This window comes from Pituophis catenifer, unplaced genomic scaffold (assembly GCF_029215685.1).
Source record: "Pituophis catenifer annectens isolate HBS135680 unplaced genomic scaffold, rPitCat1.0.hap2 SCAF_2, whole genome shotgun sequence".
Taxonomy (NCBI): Eukaryota; Metazoa; Chordata; class Lepidosauria; order Squamata; family Colubridae; genus Pituophis; species Pituophis catenifer.
Genome location: NW_027256882.1, coordinates 70,824,196 through 70,842,845, shown reverse-complemented (window position 1 = coordinate 70,842,845; position 18,650 = coordinate 70,824,196). Strand labels below are relative to the sequence as shown.

The following is an 18,650-nucleotide window of genomic DNA, read 5'->3' as shown; positions in this document are numbered from 1 at the left end:
CACATAGGTAATTTATAGTGTGTGAGAAACTCTCACATCTCTGCTTGAAACCCAGCAGCCTATCTTTTCAAGGAGTCACAAGTTCTCATATTCTGCAAGCACTAGAAATGAGATTCCATGTCTTCTGCTACAAAAAGTTCATGCAGTCATGCATCTCCCAAACGTTTTCATGTTGGACATACTGACTTCTAGGTACACTCACTACCTCCTAGCTACACATCACAATATATCAGTGGGAATACAGGCAGACCTCAACTTACAATCACAATAGGGGCCAGAATTTCCTTTGCTAAGCAAGGCAGTTGTTAAGCAAGTTACAATTTTACGACCTTTTTTTGCAGTGGTTGTTAAGTAAATCTCTGCAGTTGTAAATCATGTGGTTGCTAAATGAATCCAGCTTCCCCCATTGACTTTACCCATCAGAAGCTGGAAGGTCACAAATAGCAATCACATGATCTCAGGACACTGCAATCGTCATAGATACAGCCAGTTTGCCATGTGCCCTAATTCTGATCATGTGAGTATGGGAATGCTGCGATGGTCTTAAGTGCAAGGACCGTAAATCATTATTTTAGTGATGTTGTAACTTCAAACAGTCGCTAAACTACAACATAGTTCTTTCAATGGTTCTAAGAAGGCTCCACACCAATTTCCACCACTCAGATGACCCTGATGACACAGATAAATTAAGGTGACCTTAATACTCTCTAAAAGAATGCAAATGACCAGCTGTCTGCAAGGAGTATAAATCTTTCCATTCCCCACCATCCGGTCAGAGCTGAAGAAGCATCTTGGATGAGAAGTGAAACATCTTCAAAGAAAAACCAGAAAAATCTGGTTGCCTCTTGAAAAAAGCACCTTTGGGACAACCATGGATGACTGAGAATCTCCATAGACAGTCGCTAAACAAATAATTGTAAGTCTAGGACCACTGGTAACATAGATGGTCAGCTGGTCAAGTTTGTTCCCCATTAGGGACACCCTGCATGCCAAACAGGTTGTACTGTGGTAAGTCTAATAAAAGCTAAGAAAAAGTAATACTGTCAGTGTTCCAGAAAACCCCCCAGCTCCAAGTAAAGACTCTGAAGCAAGCATTTTCAAAGTTCCATTTACTAAAATAGATAAACTGGCATATCTGGGAAAACCCAAATCTGAGAAGTCCGGGTGTTCCCTCAGTAAATCAAAACCCCCAAAACCATCCCCTCACTTCTCAGTCGATCACATGCTCCAATCACCTTCCGTCCCATCTCAAGACAGCACTCCGACCACTCCTTCTCCAGATGCAGGATTGACCTGACCTTGACCGACAGGAAGAATGCTATTATGTCTACAGACAACCCCTCTACTAAATCCCCCCTCCTACTTTCCCACACATGAGAAGGTGGCAGCATGGAAACTTCCGGCCTAATACGGCTTCCAAAGCAGACAATACTTTCAAGAACAGGAATATGTCCTTCCAAGGGCTGGTGAATTTAAAGGTACTCTCACAGATTAGTTAACTAGGCTGTGACCAGCGATTATGTATGCATACTGTATATCTGCAGCTTCATGAGAACAATTACCTTTAATCAGCAGAGGAAGTACAGAGACAATGAGACTTTGATCCCTTTGCAACCATCTGTAATTTTGTTTTTTTTCCTTTTCATTCTTGGCAGCTTTCAAACCTCTGGCTCTGCCGCCTTCTTTGAAACAAATAGATTCTTTGGTCAAATGCCAGGATGATGCCAGTGGAAATATAATTCACAAACTACATACATAAAGAAAATTAACATGTCTGGATTCTTCAGTAAAAATGTTAACAAGATTGGATGGGCAAGTGGAGTGGTGTTCATGGAGCCATATGTTGCTACTAAATCATGAATCTCCCAAAAACTAAAACAGATGAATAAAGCCTACTAGAAAGTCTCCATTTTAAGTCTCTAGCAAATGCTTCCCCTACAGAGTTACTGCAATGATTACTATACAGTGTGGTCATTCTTTGCAGTCAGCTATGGTCAGCTAAGCAAAAGAGGGTAAAACAGGGTTGCATTCTCTGTAGCCACTCAATTCCACTCAGCAGTGCCAATGGTAGGAGTTGATGGGGACTGTAGTTCAATAATAGCTGGTGGGCTACTCGTTCCTCATTATTTTCTTTTAATTCTGGAAAAATCACCACAAGGGATATACATACATACATACATACATACATACATACATACATACATACATACATACATACATATATTTGGTGATGCTGAATTTAACTGGATTTGCACATTGTGAGCTGCTTTTTGCCGCATTACAGTAATGAGTGCGTGATCATGATAGCCAGTGTGGTAAAGGAGTTTGACTATTCTGGGGATAGATTCAAGTCCACCCCCACCTACGGAAGTCCACACAAGGCAAGCTGAGACTAATTAGTCTCTTTTAGCCCAACCTACTTCACAAGGCTGTTAATGCAGGGGAAATGGGAGGAAAGATTATGAATGCCACTTTGAGCTCTTAAATGGAAGGCATCAGATAAGCAAATAATCTGGAATATGATTTTACATTCAACATTCAATGTTTGTTTGTTTGTTTGTTTGTTTATCAGATTTCTGTACTGCATCTCTCACCTAAGTGACTCTGGTAACTAGCAATAGCACTTAGACTTACCCAGTGGTGAAATCCAATTTTTTTTACTGCTGGTTCTGTGGGCGTGGCTTGGTGGGCATGGCATGGTGGGTGTGGCAGGGGAAGGATATTGCAAAATCTCCATTCCTACCCCACTCTGGGGCCAGCCAGAGGTGGTATTTGCCGGTTCTCTGAACTGCTCAAAATTTCCGCTACCGGTTCTCCAGAACCTGTCAGAACCTGCTGGATTTCACCCCTGGACTTACCGTAGATACAGCTTCATATGCTTTACACCTCTCTCTAAGAGGTTTACAGAGTCATCATACTTCCCCCAACAATCTGGGTCCTTATTTTATCAACCTTGGAAGAATGGTAGGCTGAGTCAACCTTGAGCTGGTCAGGATCGAACTCCTGGCAGTCAGCAGAATTAGCCTGCAATACTGCATTCTAACCACTGTGCCACCAGGGCTCTTAGGTAGGTAGGTAGGTAGGTAGGTAGGTAGGTAGGTAGTCAATGCTTATAAATATTACTACACTACGAATATACAGAAGACTACAGAATATACAAAGGTTCTTCCTTGTAGGCTGAATAGTAGAAGGTAGAAATTAAAATTCTGCCTGAAGTGCCTGAAGAAGAAGTTTGGGAACTGGAGTGCTATTGTTGGGAAAGTGACACTGCTTGTGGGTTATTTTCTACTTGCTCAGCCTACACACATGTAAGTAAGCCTGATTCTATCATTCTTCTGACAAATTCTCCCCTCCAAAGGAACTTTTCCATAAAAGATTGAGATATAATTTGTAGAATTATGAGGTTAAGGAACAGGTACTTTTATACAAACCATCCTATCATATAAGAATTAAGCACCTACAAAAATTCTTGTAGGATTTGCTCAGGTGAACTTTATATGTAGTTTTTCATGTAGAGAAACAAACAAATAACTTACTGCATACTTTTTCCCATTCCCAAATTCCTCATGTGATACTTCCAACTCCACCCCACCCCCAATCTAATCTTGCAATTTAGCCTGGGATGGTTGCCCATGTAACAACCTTGCTTTTTTCAGTTTCTGGTTTCTGTCCTCCCTCCATAACCTTGGTTAGATACGTGGCTCCAAATAGTCTTGCAATTTTTGACTACAATTTCCTCAGCATAGAAAAATGAACTTGGTCTAGCAAAAGTTAGTCTAATATATTTGCCTCATGAGGTAGATAGCAAAATGACCAAATCTACATTGGGAAGTGCAGCACAGACTGGGCACAACACACTCTAATATTTTGTCCCTTCTGCAGCATCTAATATCTGAGACAACTGACTCATTTTGTCTAAAGGGAGGGCTAGTTCCTGTCTCAAGTTTTCACAATATACTATTAACTTAATATAGTAGCTAACATAAACTTCATAATCCATTTTAAGATCTAAAAGTTTCTAGAAAGACTACCCAGAACTGGGCTTCTTACATTAACCTTTCTCAAAAAAGAAATATTTGCAGACCTCAAATTTTTTTCTCAATGTAGCAGTTTTTGTATTGATATGTCAGCAACCCTTTTTGCTCTCTGAAAGTGATTTGGCTGTCACTACTGTAATTTATTGCCTCATCTGCAATCCAATCCTCTCTAATCAGAAATAAATCTTATTAAATGGAATTAGTCCAAGTTAGGTTTACAAATAGCTAAAGAACCCAACAGTCTCCAGGCTTTATTTTCCTGAATTAAGCTAGTTTTATATTGACCTAACATTTCTATATGATTTTTCTTTTCTTACATCAGAGACTAATGCCATAATAAAATATAATTATTTGAATTGATTATTTTGTATTTTTTGAGTTCTTCAGATAGAAACATCAGTATGCCTCATAGCAGAATACCCAAACTCAAATTGCAACCCTATCACATATTAGTTTTTCACAAATTCAAATAAAATGCTTCCTGCTGATCTTCCATATGTATAGTAGCGCCATATTCAGAAATTATACATCACATTTTCATATCTAAGATAGAAAATACAAACAGAGCTCACTTTCAGCTGTAAAAGTACAATATAGAAATAATACTTCTGTCCAATGTTTGGTGAGGTAATGCAAGCTGCACTCACTTTTCAGAGGGAAGTTAGTACCACTTCATCATCCACTAATTACATTTTAGATTTTCCCTGTGGAAAATATAAACCGTAAAAAAGTCTGGGTATTTTTCAGAAGAAAATGCTGTAGATGCTGTTATTGCTATACCTTCATCCTTTTTGAAAGACGTTTTAAAGTGAACAGCAGGTGTTCTGGCTAACTGATCTTTGTTAACTCCCTCACTGCTACCACTCAGAAAGACTCAGTAAGGCTCTGTAACACGAGTGCCAGTTTGGTCTACTGGTTAAAGCACCAGACTAGACACCAGGAGACTGTGAGTTCTAGTCTCACCTTAGACATGAAAGTCAGTTGGGTGACTTTGGGCGAGACTTGGCCCTCAACATCAGCTTGGGTGACAAGCCAGTTAGTCTACTCCTATCATAACCAATGAAAAAAAGTGAACCATGCACTTGTAGGAAAACACTAGGATGCAACATAATACCAAGTGTGTGGACATTTATAATGGCTTTCATATAAAGATTATGGGGTTTTCTTTGCCTGCGTTGCCATAATCATGATTGCAATCAGTGAAGACTATAGCTCTCACCCTGGTTATAGAGTTTCTGTGACCCAAGGACATTCATTTAAATTTTTAAACATCAATCTTCCCTCACCCTCACTTTTCACAGAACAGTATTAGAAATCACTTGGCAAAATGTGGACTAATAAAATACATGTATTATGAGTGGAGAGGAGGTGGCTAGTAAGTTACTCAATTTTTGTGGCAAAAAGATGAACAGATTTTTATTACTTCACACTGCATAATTGCAGTGAAACAGTGTTTGATGTTTTCTGACAATTTTAGACAAATAAAAATATAGACATGTTCATGATTATGTTGTTAGGAATATCAGCATATATTTGAAAAGATACAAATGACTCAGAAGTATTCAGAATTTATTTCAATATAAATGACAAAGAAAAAATAGTTAGCTTGGCAGTCTGGCAAGCCTCATATAAAAATAGCAGTATTCTCAATAGTGTGTAAAATGTATTGTAAATCAACTTCTAATTTACCACAGAAGAGTAATCAGTGAGCAGCACTAGAAACCACCTGTCTAGAAGAAACCAGAATAATTTTTAATTTGTTTTATGTGGTTTTTCCCCCTTTTCCATTCAATTGTGTTCAAATCACGGAGACAGTGTGGACAAGTCACTGCTCTCTTCTTGGCAAAGTTTTTCAGAAGGTTTGCCATTACGCCTTTCCTAGGGCTGAGAGAAAGTGACTGGCCAAAGATGGGACTAGAACTCATGGCCTCCTGATTTCTAGTCCGATGCCTTAACCATTATACCAGACTGGCTCTCCTGCTTTCTCTATAATGAGTCTCAAAGTCTGCCATTAAAGGCAGATTATCTTTTCTTGTCCATCAATAAGGTCACAACAAGTGCTGACAAAAATATTGGTCTGGTATAATGTGTGGTACACAGACCACATTTCCCTCCCTCCCTCAGTGACATTCAAACCAAAGTAATTTTTCTCTTCTAAAATTGGAATTGATGTGTTGCATTAGTCAAGAGAACGAACTGTCCAGGAAAGTCCAGTTAAAATCTCATTTTCCTTCTAAATAATAACTGTTTGATCTTGAGCAAGTCAGAATTCTTCAGCCTCAGAGGCAGCCAGTGGCAAACATCATCTGGAGAGAGCTGAAAAGTCTTTACCAATTACAGCAGACAGTAACTGCATTAACTGAATGCACAGACTGATCCAGCATGTGCACTAAGACCCAAAAGCCAAAAGGATTTTTTTAAAAAAAGGCAAGAGAAAAGAGGTATTACCCTACTGCCTGAAAGCAAGCATATCCATCAGCAGCAGCTTTTGTAGTTTTTCTGAATGGCAATGATTGCAGTTACATTCCAACTGTGAAGGCTGCTTTAACAAGCACAGACAATGGCAGCAGAGACCACTCTATGTCCTGAAACGCTTAGCAACGTTTCTTACCTGTGGGGTCCATCCTCCGATGACATAAAGCCTGTTTTTCACAGCAACGACTGCATGGCAAGCCAACGGCACTGGGAGCGGGGCCAAAGTTCTCCAGTTCTCCTGCTCCATGGAGTACTTCTCCACAATATTGGTAATTTGATATTGGTTTTTCAGTTTCATTTGACCTCCTATGATGTATAAATCACAATGGATGGTGCCTAAAGCATACAGTTCACGAAACTGCGCTGTGCACAGGCTTTCCCAAAATCGATTTCCATGACCCTCATACCTGTAATGAATCCTCATATTAGAATTTCCTTAATCACAGTTTACCTATATATTTGTACCTACCGCTATTATTCTTAAGTGGGATCAACATGAGGTATAAAAAGAATTTTAATTTTCACTAAAGTCCAATGGCAAAAATTGGCACATCTTTTCAAATGCTATGATATTATAGAAGTAATTTTTCTGAATATTATCCTGTTTCCCCCTCCATCTTCCTGCTCAGTTTAGAGACATAATTGCCCGCTTTCCCCAATTATTTTAGCCTTGATCAGTCATTATTGTCATAAAGGTACCTGAATATTAGAAGTACAACAGAAAATGTCTTTCGCTATTGGCTAAACAGTTTCCACTCACCATCCTCAAAATATTCTGTTTGCCTCCTATCGTCTCTCTAGCACTAGCACTAGCACTTAGGCTTATATACCGCTTCACAGTGCTTTACAGCCCTCTCTAAGTGGTTTATAGAGTCAGCATTTTGCCCCCAAAATCTGGGACCTCATTTTATCCACCGTGAAAGGATGGAAGGCTGAGTCAACCTTGACCCTGATGAGATTCGATCTGCCAAACTGCTGGCAGCCAGTGATCAGCAGAAGTAGCCTGCAGTACTGCACTCTAACCACTGCGCCACCACGGCTCATGTGAATATTCACTCTCCATGTGAATAAATATGTTAATTAACCAGAGCAGCAACAGTCAGGTTAACCCAACAAGATCTTATGTCACCACAGTAAGAGCTGAATTATGCTAAAAGTTTTCTGTTAAAAAAAATCATTCAACCTTGGGGCATAACTAGGGGCATTTAGAAATTGAATGAAGTCAGGAAAGGAAATTTCTTGCTAGAAAACCTGTCTGTTACTACTACTACTATTATTATTAAATTTATTTGCTGCCCATCTTGCGGTTCGAAGTGACTATTCCCTTTGCTTGCTACTTTCCCCCATAAAAAGGCAAAATCTGACTTAGTAATGCATATGTATATTCTTAGAAGCTCAATCCTAACCAAATGTATTTCAAGCAATTTTCCTACAGTTTAGTGGGATCTATGGCAAGGACTTATACTTTTCATTTTCCTTCAATATGAGCAGAGGCAGCACAGAATGAAAGCACTACAGATATACGTTTCTTTTGCCCTGAATAAGGGCAAAAATAACTCCAGAAGGAAAGAACCTGCTTATAGCATTATATCTGGCACCTAGAGGGCACTATAGACCTTGTCATTGTGTCATTAATGAATGAGCAAACACCTAATTGCTTCGTACACAACCTGAAATAACTCTGCTTGAGAGACCTGTTTTAAATATGTAGCTATAATATATGCTGTATTCAGTCAATTTAGAAGCCAATGGAATGTTTATAAAACAATAGTGCAAAATTCCATCCAACCTTTAAAAATATTCCACAAGAACTTCATCCCTTCACAATGGCTTTTAACTGTGCAAACATAATTTATAAAGTTGGATGATGATTTAGAATTGTCCAAAAAATTTTTCAATTTAGTTAAGATTGTCTTCCATTATCATAACTGATCTAGAAAAGGACCCAAAGGAAGATTCTTCATTGGTTAACATTGATATTAGTAGTTCTATCATAGGCTTAAAGGAAAAGTTTTAAATCATACAGCACTGAATAATTCTTGGGGAGTGCCACTTAAATCTTTCCTTCTATTTGGCCCTTTGTAATTTTAGGTGCTGGGGAGTGGAAATGATATAAGAATATTTTGTGTCTTAGTGCCCCCCTTCCCCCCCGCCGATACAAACCTATAAATTTCAATGTTCCTGGTCTTTTGTCTAGACATCTTGGTAGCACTCGCCTCCCCTGCAACAACAATACTGTTGTTCTCAGTAACCACACCGGTGTATATACTGCCAAGGCCTTCTGCATATTTTGGAGAGGAAATGAAGTAGGTCTTTTGCGTTAGAGGTGCGTAACAGAAGCTGGCCTCAGCGTAATTACCTTTCCTTGATCGGATCCCCCCTGAGTTATTGCCAATGCAAAGGAGAAGTGTAGTGGTCTCCATGCCATACCGAAGGCTGAGGGAAGGTTGATTGGATTTTTTAATTGTTTCTAAGGCTCCCTCAATCATGTCAATACACTGAGAATTACTCAGAAGCACTGTGTTCCTTTTCCGAGCTTCCACTAGGAATGAAGGACTTACAAGTACCAGCCTTACTTGCTTCAGGAGCTCAATGAGATGATCTGCACGCAACTTCCGACTGTGGTTAACCCATCTGAGGACTAAGTCCAAGATGCTCTCTTCTCTGGATACATTCAGATCATCGGATCTGATCAGGCTTAGCAGTTGCTGAGCTTCTACCTCTAATATTTCTTCTTGCTGGCTCACCTCAGTAAAGTGCTGATACAAATATTTCCTGGCCCGTTCAGATAGTTCTTCTGCCCCAATGTGCTTTGCAAAATAATAGATCCCTATAGAGTTGGAAGCTTCAATGTGATCCATCATGTAGGTTTGACATTGACTAAACACATCTTCCATCTGCATAAAAAAGGCAGCAATGGCCACATTTTGAACATTACAATTGGTGAGATACAATTCAGAGGTGTACATGTAGTGCAGGAGAACAGATACGCTTTCAGCTGCTATGTCGTGTAGCACAACTTCTCTCTGTGCGCATTCCATCAACCCACAAGTAAACATTGCTTTGAAATAGGGGCTAAAAGCTGCCAGGATCAATTTGTGGCAAGGGAATTTTTTTTCTTCAGCCACTAACACCACATCAATCATTTCAGTTAAATCTTTCATGCATTTTATTTGATCCAGTAAATTCAAACTATGCTGCTGCTTCCTTTTACCTCCAGCCTTGTAATCCATGATGGAATATATTTTAAAGTATTTTCTGGTGCTTATTGGACTTTTGAAACAGCTATTTGTACATCTGAGAGCTCTCAGAATGAAATTCCTTCATCATTTTATTCCTAGAAAAGAGAAAGAAAAACATATAATTTGCTATATGAACACATATTTAAAATTCTGACAGTCAAATCATATAGTTATGGTCCACAGGCAGTAAATATTTTGAGCAAATGCATCAGAAATATATACTAATGTGGATATACTAGAACAGAAAATCCATCCAATGGTTGGAACACTGCCCCAGAGATATGAAATTAAGTTGTTTGGGTCTCTATATACCAAATTCCTTGCACCCAGAGATTTATGAAGCCCGTTCCCTATTGGCAATTGGTGAAGTCATCAAAACAGCAGTACCTACCATGTTTTTAATCAGAACAAATGTTTAATAGTGGCCATTAAACCTTTTTTTAAAAAATTAATTGTATTGTTTTATTTTGTTTTTGTTTTTAATTTAACATTTTTATTCTATTATATGCTACCCAGTGTCTGTGGCTTGGAATGGGTTACAAAAGTTGTGGAATGAATGAATGAATGAATGAATGAATGAATGAATGAATGAATGACTTTATTTTCCAACTGAACAACAATTATTGAGAAGATAGTGTATTTTCTACTATAGAGCTTAATATCAAAGAATATTTTGATTCTGCAGCTGGTTTATTTTTAATATTTCTGCCTAATTTCTAATGGTACTATAATGTCTACAATGACATACACAATATTCATTATAGAAATGCTAATAATTCATGCAATGTTGGATACATTGTAGTGTTTACATACTATTAAAAGTTTCATAAAAGAAACTTTGCAATCTTTTACCACCAAAATTCTTACGTATAGTCTAATGTAATTAAATGATGCTGTAACTTTCTTTAAACAGTCCAGTAAGAATCTTTTGAGAAGCCAATCACCACTTCTATGCTGTACAGATAGATAAATGCTAATGCTGTTATTTGAGAAATCCATCTGTTAAAATCCCACATTAAGCTTTTCACAAGAACATTTTTCCTCTAGTTAACAATGTTTTCAACATTAAAAGAGGAGCATCACTAGATTCCATTCCCCCTCATCAAAACCTGGATATGATTCTCAAACCAACTCTTAATGCATAGAAGACTCCCACTGAAATAACATTTTAATAACATTTTGAATTACTGTAGACATTCTGGTCTGAAGAAGTCAGCATGGTGTTTTGGTTTAGATGCTGAACTAAGAGCAGGAAAACCTGAGTTCAATTCCTCCCTTTGGCATGGAAGCTCACTGTGCACTCCATCTGCAACAAGCCAGCTGGAAAACAAAAACCCTCATTGCATCATGCATTGATAGCTTTGCTGTGAGGACGAGGTAAGCACAATGCAAAAACAAGCAGATGCTGCAACCAAGTGGGATAAACACTAAGAACAAAAGTAGCAGACAACCTTGTTTGACAGAGCTCCCTAGGTAGAGCTGTGAATCTAACAGTTCACAGGGAACACAAAGAGGAGGCAAGAAAGAACATCATCTCTTTTTGTTAGATCCTAATAGCTTATCAGAAAGGCTTTACTTATCGGGGATAAGTAAAACATACTATTTTATTCCTGGACATATAGGTTGCCATGGGAGACCAAACACTTGAAAAGATGTGAGCTCAACTTCCTGCAGAACGCCTGGCTTGTACAGTGTTAAGAACAGTGAAATTCCGATATTCCTTCAGCGCCCCATCCTAAAATACTCCTGGCAACTTGCACCCTGCCCTGTGCATAATCACTTACAGGGTTCAGCGATCTATTCACTTCAATGACGCAGCCCAAATATTAGAGGGTAGATCTTTCTTCTCCCACAAAGCAGGATGTTTTACAAGGTCGCACAATAAAGCTAGCCTTCAATTAATCTGTTCTGAAATTCCAGTCTCATTAGGCATGCTGACCACAAATTTTGAGACACAGATTATTTGTTAAAGCCGAATGCCACCCATGTTAAAGCCTCTTCATTACAACTTTGGGATAGGTTGAGTGACAACTATTGCGGCCATTTTAAAAGTATAGCTTACTGTACTCACAATCCTTGGGGAAAATGTCCTTGTCAAGGCTGTTCTGCTGCCAGTGAGGCCCCACAATTTTGCTCTTAGCTTTCCCTCTCTGCTCACTAATCAGCAAGCAAAAGACCAGGCTTGAGAAAATGATTTGATGGCTGGGTGGGATGATGATTATACTATATCATCCCACAGCCAACATTCCAGAAGATACGCTTAAGATACAGAAGGATCTTGACAGACTTGAACATTGGGCGCTAGCTAACAAAATGCAATTCAACGGTGAAAAAAGTAAGGTTCTACATTTAGGCAAAAAACCCGAAATTCATAGGTACAGTATATGTGGTACCTTGCTCAATAGTAGTAACTGTGAGAGGGATCTTGGAGTCCTAGTGGACAACCATTTAAATAGGACCCAGCAGTGTACAGCAGCTGCCAAAAAAGCCAACACAGTTCTAAGCTGCATAAATAGAGGGATAGAATCAAGATCATATGAAGTGTTAATATCATTTTATAATGCCTTGGAAAGGCCAAACTTGGAATACTGCATTCAGTTTTGGTCGCCACAATGTAAAAAAGATGTGGAAACTCGAGAAAGAGTGCAGAGAAGAGCAACAAAGATGATTAGGGGACTGGAGGCTAAAACATATGAAGAACGGTTGCAGGAACTGGGTATGTCTAGTTTAATGAAAAGAAGAACCAGTGGTGACATGATAGCAGTGTTCCAATATCTCAGGGGCTGCCACAAAGAAGAGGGAGTCAAGCTATTCTCCAAAGCACCTGAGGGTAAAACAAGGAGCAATGGGTGGAAACTAATCATGGAGAGAAGCAACTTAGAACTAAGGAGAAATTTCCTGACAGTTAGAACAATTAATTAGTGGAACAACTTGCCTCCAGAAGTTGTGAATGCTCCAACACTGGAAATTTTGAAGAAGATGTTGGATAACCATTTATCTGAAGTGGTGTAGGGTTTCCTGCCTAAGCAGGGGGTTGGACTAGAAGACCTCCAAGGTCCCTTCCAACTCGGTTATTATATTATTTATATTTTTATATATATTACATTTTATATAACTCAAGGCTAATCCTCCTGTCTCCTTTTTACCCCACGACAACAACTCTGTTAGGTTGATTGGAATGAGAGAGAGAGGAAGCAGCCCGAAGACATCCACCTGCCTAAAAGAAGTCTTACCAGCTCCTAGTGTCTAGTCAGCACCTTCACCACTACACCAAACTGTCTCTCTAGTGGGTTGGTTATTCTTATTATGATTTTAATAAACATATAATTAAAAGACCTGGCAGAACAGGAAAGTCTTAATTATTTCCCTGGCAATGGGAACAGGCAGAGAGCTAAGGGCAATTTTCAAGGGAGTCTGTTCCACGGCTTGGAGTCCTTCACTTGTACCGGCAACAAATAGGCCTTTGAAAAGGCTTAAGTGGGCCTTTCTTGTTGATCTTGAAGGCTGGGGAGGTTAAAGTTGAGATAGGCCGTCTTGCGTAATCGGCTTTGAAGCTATCTTGAGATTTAAAAGTTTAAAACAGTGTAGGTCTTTCAGCACAAAGAGAATATGATCCCTGGATTATGTGACGTGTAGCAGCCTCTTTGCTGCATTTTTACATCAGATGAAGCTTCTGGACTCTCTTCAGGGATCACTGTGTGAGGAATGCAATTCAGGTAGTCTAATTATGATATCACTAAGATATAGATGACTGTTTTGAAATACTGCAACTCTAAGATTTGATGTGATATTCTATTAATTTTAATACATATTAATTTACAAAGATAGTAGTTCTAATGGACAGAATAGTAGTAGAGTTCTAAAAAAAATAGGGGCTGTGTTTTTGTGACTTGATAAAATGGGTGAAATCCATGATTAATATCATATCAGAATTAAAATCTCATGTCTGATATTGGTAAAAAATAGCACAAAGTTATGACTATGAAGATGCTTACTCTGTAACATCATCTAACCTGCAATAACTGGAAACATGTAGGCTGTGTATATGCAAGGCTGTTTTTTTTACAACAATATTGTAAGTACATTGTCTTTATGAATTATTTAATTTAAACAAATGAAACTGAATTAGGAAATTCCATTGTTTTATTTTTATATCATGTTCTTATATTTCTGTTTATGTTTCTACTTTTAATTAGCTACTTAGCATAGCTGTCATTCAATTTTCAAATCTCTTTGTGAATATTCTTTCTAACAATACCCATCTGGGAATACCACTGCAAATTTTACTTTTTTGAAATGCTATGTTTATTGGAAATATTATTATTATTATTATTATTATTATTATTATTATTATTATTATTATTATTATTATTATTATTTATTTATTTATTTATTTATTTATTTATTTTATATACTGCCCTTCTCCCGAAGAACTCGGGGCGGTGAACAGCCAGCAGATAAAATACAGAAAATACAAAAATTAAAACAATATTAAAAAAAACAATTAAATTAATTTGGCCCACAGTTAAAACACCACCATATTAAAACCCCATAATTTAGCAATTTAAAATTAAAAGCAACTTAAAAAATATGATCAGGTCAGCCCTGCTTGATAAAACAAAAACGTCTTTAAGGCACGGTGGAAAGTGTGCAGATCCGGGATCCGCCGTATCTCCAGGGGCAACTCGTTCCAGAGGGTCGGTGCTCCCACCGAGAAGGCTCTCCCCCGGGGGCCGCCAGCCGACATTGTTTGGCCGACGTAACCCTGAGGAGCCCCTCTCTGTGGGAGCGTACTGGTCAGTGGGAGGCTACTGGCGGCAGAAGGCGGTCTCGTAAATACCCGGGCCCTAAGCCATGGAGCGCTCTAAAGGTGGTAACCAATACCTTGAAGCGCACCCGGAAGACCACTGGGAGCTAGTGCAGCTCGCACAGGAGAGGTGTTACATGGGAGCGCCGAGTCGCCCCCATCACCACTTGCGCGGCCGCATTCTGGACCAGCTGGAGCTTCCGGGTGTTCCTCAAGGGGAGCCCCATGTAGAGAGCATTACAGTAGTCCAAGCAGGACGTGACGAGGGCATGAGTGACCGTGCGTAAGGCATCCCGATCCAGAAAGTGACGCAACTGGTGGATCAGGCAAACCTGATAAAAAGCCCCCCTGGCCACAGCTGTCATATGCTCTTCCAAAGACAGCCATGTATCCAGGAGGACACCCAAGTTGCGGGCCCTCTCTGTGGGGGCCAACGACTTGCCCCCAAAAGTCAGCGATGGTACCAACTGACTATATTGGGATGCTGGAAGCCACAGCCACTCGGTCTTGGACGGGTTGAGCCTGAGCCTGTTTCTCCCCATCCAGATCTGCACAGCATCTGGTACCGGGACATCACATCAAGGGCATCGTTGGGGTGGTCCGGGGTAAAGATGTACAGCTGAGTATCATCAGCTGTACATCAGCTGTACAATAGTTGTCTTTAATGCTGGAAAGTGAACTAAATATCTTAAATTTTATTAAGGTAGACAATCTAAACATAGAAAGAGTATTTGAGTTCCAGAGAGTTATCTTTTAATTTTCTTGAATTACAGATTAGTTCTGTAGAGATACAATATTTGCAGCCATTCATTTTTTCATGGTTAGATAGCAGTGGAGACTGCTTTGAGTCCCATTACTATGAGAAATAATAGGAGTGGATATAACTACAGGTATCCTCTGTGGGAGTTTCTTCCATGGAAAAGCCTTCTCTGGAGAACATTGTCCTCATTTTCATGTCTGTCTGGAAGATGCTAAAAACCCTGCTTTTTTGGAAGTCATTTGGGGATTCACTATGGAATTATTGTCATTGTTATTTTTATTTACTGCATTATTATTATTGTATTTTACCATTCGTATCAATATATCTCAAGTCCATTAGCAGATGACTTCTGTAAATATAAGTGATTTTCATTTGAAAAAAAATGACAACACTCTGTTAAATATAAATTGATAAGGAAGCAGGCTACTGATTTCTAATGAATATTTTAATTTAATTGCATTGTTGTATTTCTATGCTTCGTCTATGAATAGCATAATAAGTTTGGGCTAATCATTTGTAAGAATGATGTGGCTGATGAGTCAAAAAACAATTTCCAATCCACTTTAAGTTCAACCTATGTGTTTCTCAACTATGCAGACCACTGACACATGGAACAGAAGAAACATGAGCATTTAAATCTGAATCTTGAAGGCAAACCGGGGTGAAATCCAAATTTTTTCCCTACCGGTTCTGTGGGTGTGGCTTGGTGGGCATGGCAGGGGAAGGATATTGTAAAATCCCCATTCCCACCCCACTCCAGGGGAAGGATACTGCAAAATCTCCATTCCCTTCCCTCTGGGGAAAGGATATTGCAAAATCTCCATCCCAACCAGCCAGAGGTGGTATTTGCTGGTTCTCCGAACTACTCAAAATTTCCGCTACCGGTTCTCCAGAACCTGTTAGAACCTGCTGGATTTCACCCCTGAAGCAAACGCTTATAATATTCACTTCTTTTTATAGGCAGCACTTTCAACCCAACTTAGCTCAGTCCGAGCAGAATAAACCAATCCTCATTCATTGTCTCCAGTTTAAACTACCCAATCACTTACTACATTCATTGAGATTTCTGAGCTCCTGAAATAACAAGTAGTCTTTTCTCTTCCATTTGTAAAAAAAGAAGTTAAAAGCTTCAAACATTATCCCCCCACCCGCCCAAAAAGATTAAACAGATGTTCATCTACAGGTCTTTGGTGGTTTGCAAAAGCCTTCCTCTTGAGAGGCTACAACAGAGCTGTTGTAAGGAAAGATAGAAACTATTGCCAAATCCAGAGGAGTGGTAATTCTTCCTTTCAGTATGTCAAAAAAAAAGGTCCTGAAAAGTACATTAACTCCTATCATATGCATATATGCAATAAAAACATCCTTTGCAACATGTTCCTGCATGTTGGCACCTTGCTACGGACATTGAAACAGATGTGTGCTAAGAATCATTACGTGGTAGGGCTTTTATTCTTTGGAGCAGACTTTGGTTGTGAAAGGATTGTTTCTTAATGGGAGAAGTTGTGGGAAGATTGAGAAAAGAATGGGAAACATAGCAGTGGGTAAGTCACTAACAGATAATCTCATAAAGGGCAATTCAGCCTGGTTGCGGGGGGGGGGGGGGGAGAAATCTGGGGAAAGCATTTTATAGTGAAGATAAGTGCCTTCATTAACTTACTATAAAGAATGGTGGGAAATTCCTATTGCCATATTCAAATTCTGTATTTAGCATTAAGAATATCTTAACTGAAATTTGAGGGATTCTTGCTTCCTTGGTCTTGCCCACATTTTTGAGGGGTCTGTCTCTGATTGCTTCTACCCATATCCTTGTCTACTAAGGCTGCTCTTCCTGGTGGACTGACAGTATAGAACCAGTGGCTGAGATTCAGTATAAACTTCAGTAGTTTTAGAATAAGTATTGCAGGTTAGTTCTGCCCACTGCCAGCAGTTTGATCCTCACTGGCTCAAGGTTGATTCAGCCTTCCTTCTTTCTGAGGTCGGTAAAATGACGACCCAGATTGTTGGGGGCAATATGCTGACTCTGTAAACTGCTTAGAGAGGGCTGTAAAGCACCATGAAGCGGTATATGTCTAAATACTATTGCTATTGTCTTCAAGAGGCTGTTTGGTTCTGAAAGGCTGACCTAGTACTTACATCAGATGCCATATCTTCAAATCCTTTCCAAGCCTCAATGGCATATTGTATGCCCTGTTTCTGTATGTCCTTTGTGTATTAGCCATATGTGTCTGTAAGCAGAAGCATGCTTGCATATCTTTATTTCAAAATACAAATTCTTAGGCTTCTCTTTGTAATAATCCAAATTGTGCTAGGATTCATCCAGATGCCTTATTTCCTCACAATTGAAATAAACAAAGGAGAGAGAAGGAGGCTTGGCTTTGTGGAGACTAGCAGAATGCATTTCTTCTAAATTTGTTTTGGATTTTCTTTGATAAATTAATAATTTCTTCACATGTGAATATAGTACAGTGCCAGAATGCATAATAAAAATCCTTCTCCCCGTCTAATGAAATATTTAATAAAATTAACAATAGATTAGGAAACTGTGTCAGTTGTATTTAACCTGCAACTCTGCTCCAGTTCTACAATTTCTCTAATTGCTAAGTTTTGAATAGCTTATTAAATCTTTAGTAGGTTGCTGCAAATAATAGAAACAGCATTAAACTCTGAATACACGGGAAAAAAATACAGACTACAAGCTTCTTTTTCATTGCATCTGTTGGTTGCCTTTTTTAATCTTCAGTAACTCTTGCTTAAATTTAGTAATTATTAGGGTAGTTAACACAGCAGGTTTTCACATTCTTTAACAAAATTCTAGCAATTGTGCTATAAGAGCATCCTGTATATCTGTTGTGTCTAGTTGTTTTAGAAAATACTCAAACCATGTAGAGAAATACAAAAATAATTGTTTATAAAAGTTTAATCCTGTATGGGCCTATTTAACAGACTTAGCCTTATTTACTCAACACACTAATTCCTGAGTAAATAATAGTCTATGTCAGGAGTGTCAAACTTGATTTCATTGAGGGCCGAATCAGGATTTTTGTTGCCCTCGGTGGGCTGGGGTAGTTGTGGCTGGTGGTCATAGCTGACTGGGTGGGTGTGGCTGGGGTGGACATGGCCAGCTCAAGATCGCTTATGTCGAGGGCAGGACCAGGGCAGGCACTGAGGCCTGATCCACCGGAGGAGCTTCTTGGGCCGTGCATCCTCCCCCCCCGGATGGCAGCATGGCTGCCTGGGTCCCTGAGCAGCGGATGCCCTACCCTTGAGCTCTTCCTGCTACTTCATATCTAGTCATATATTCACGACAATGATTATCGTGTGCAGATGCC

General features: G+C 39.2%; 1 protein-coding gene across 3 annotated transcripts in view; it reads right to left on the bottom strand.

The window, feature by feature from the left end:
- Nucleotides 1–18,650, bottom strand: part of KBTBD12 (kelch repeat and BTB domain containing 12) — a 100,125-nt gene that overhangs the window by 41,905 nt on the left and 39,570 nt on the right. For all 3 annotated transcript variants that reach the window (XM_070936912.1, XM_070936913.1, XM_070936911.1), the window contains 2 exons: nucleotides 8,676–9,849; nucleotides 6,649–6,919 (listed from right to left, as the gene is read on the bottom strand). In XM_070936912.1, coding sequence (XP_070793013.1) covers nucleotides 6,649–6,919; nucleotides 8,676–9,745 — 1,341 coding nt within the window. In that variant the 5' untranslated portion in view covers nucleotides 9,746–9,849. The remainder of the gene's footprint in view (nucleotides 1–6,648; nucleotides 6,920–8,675; nucleotides 9,850–18,650) is intronic.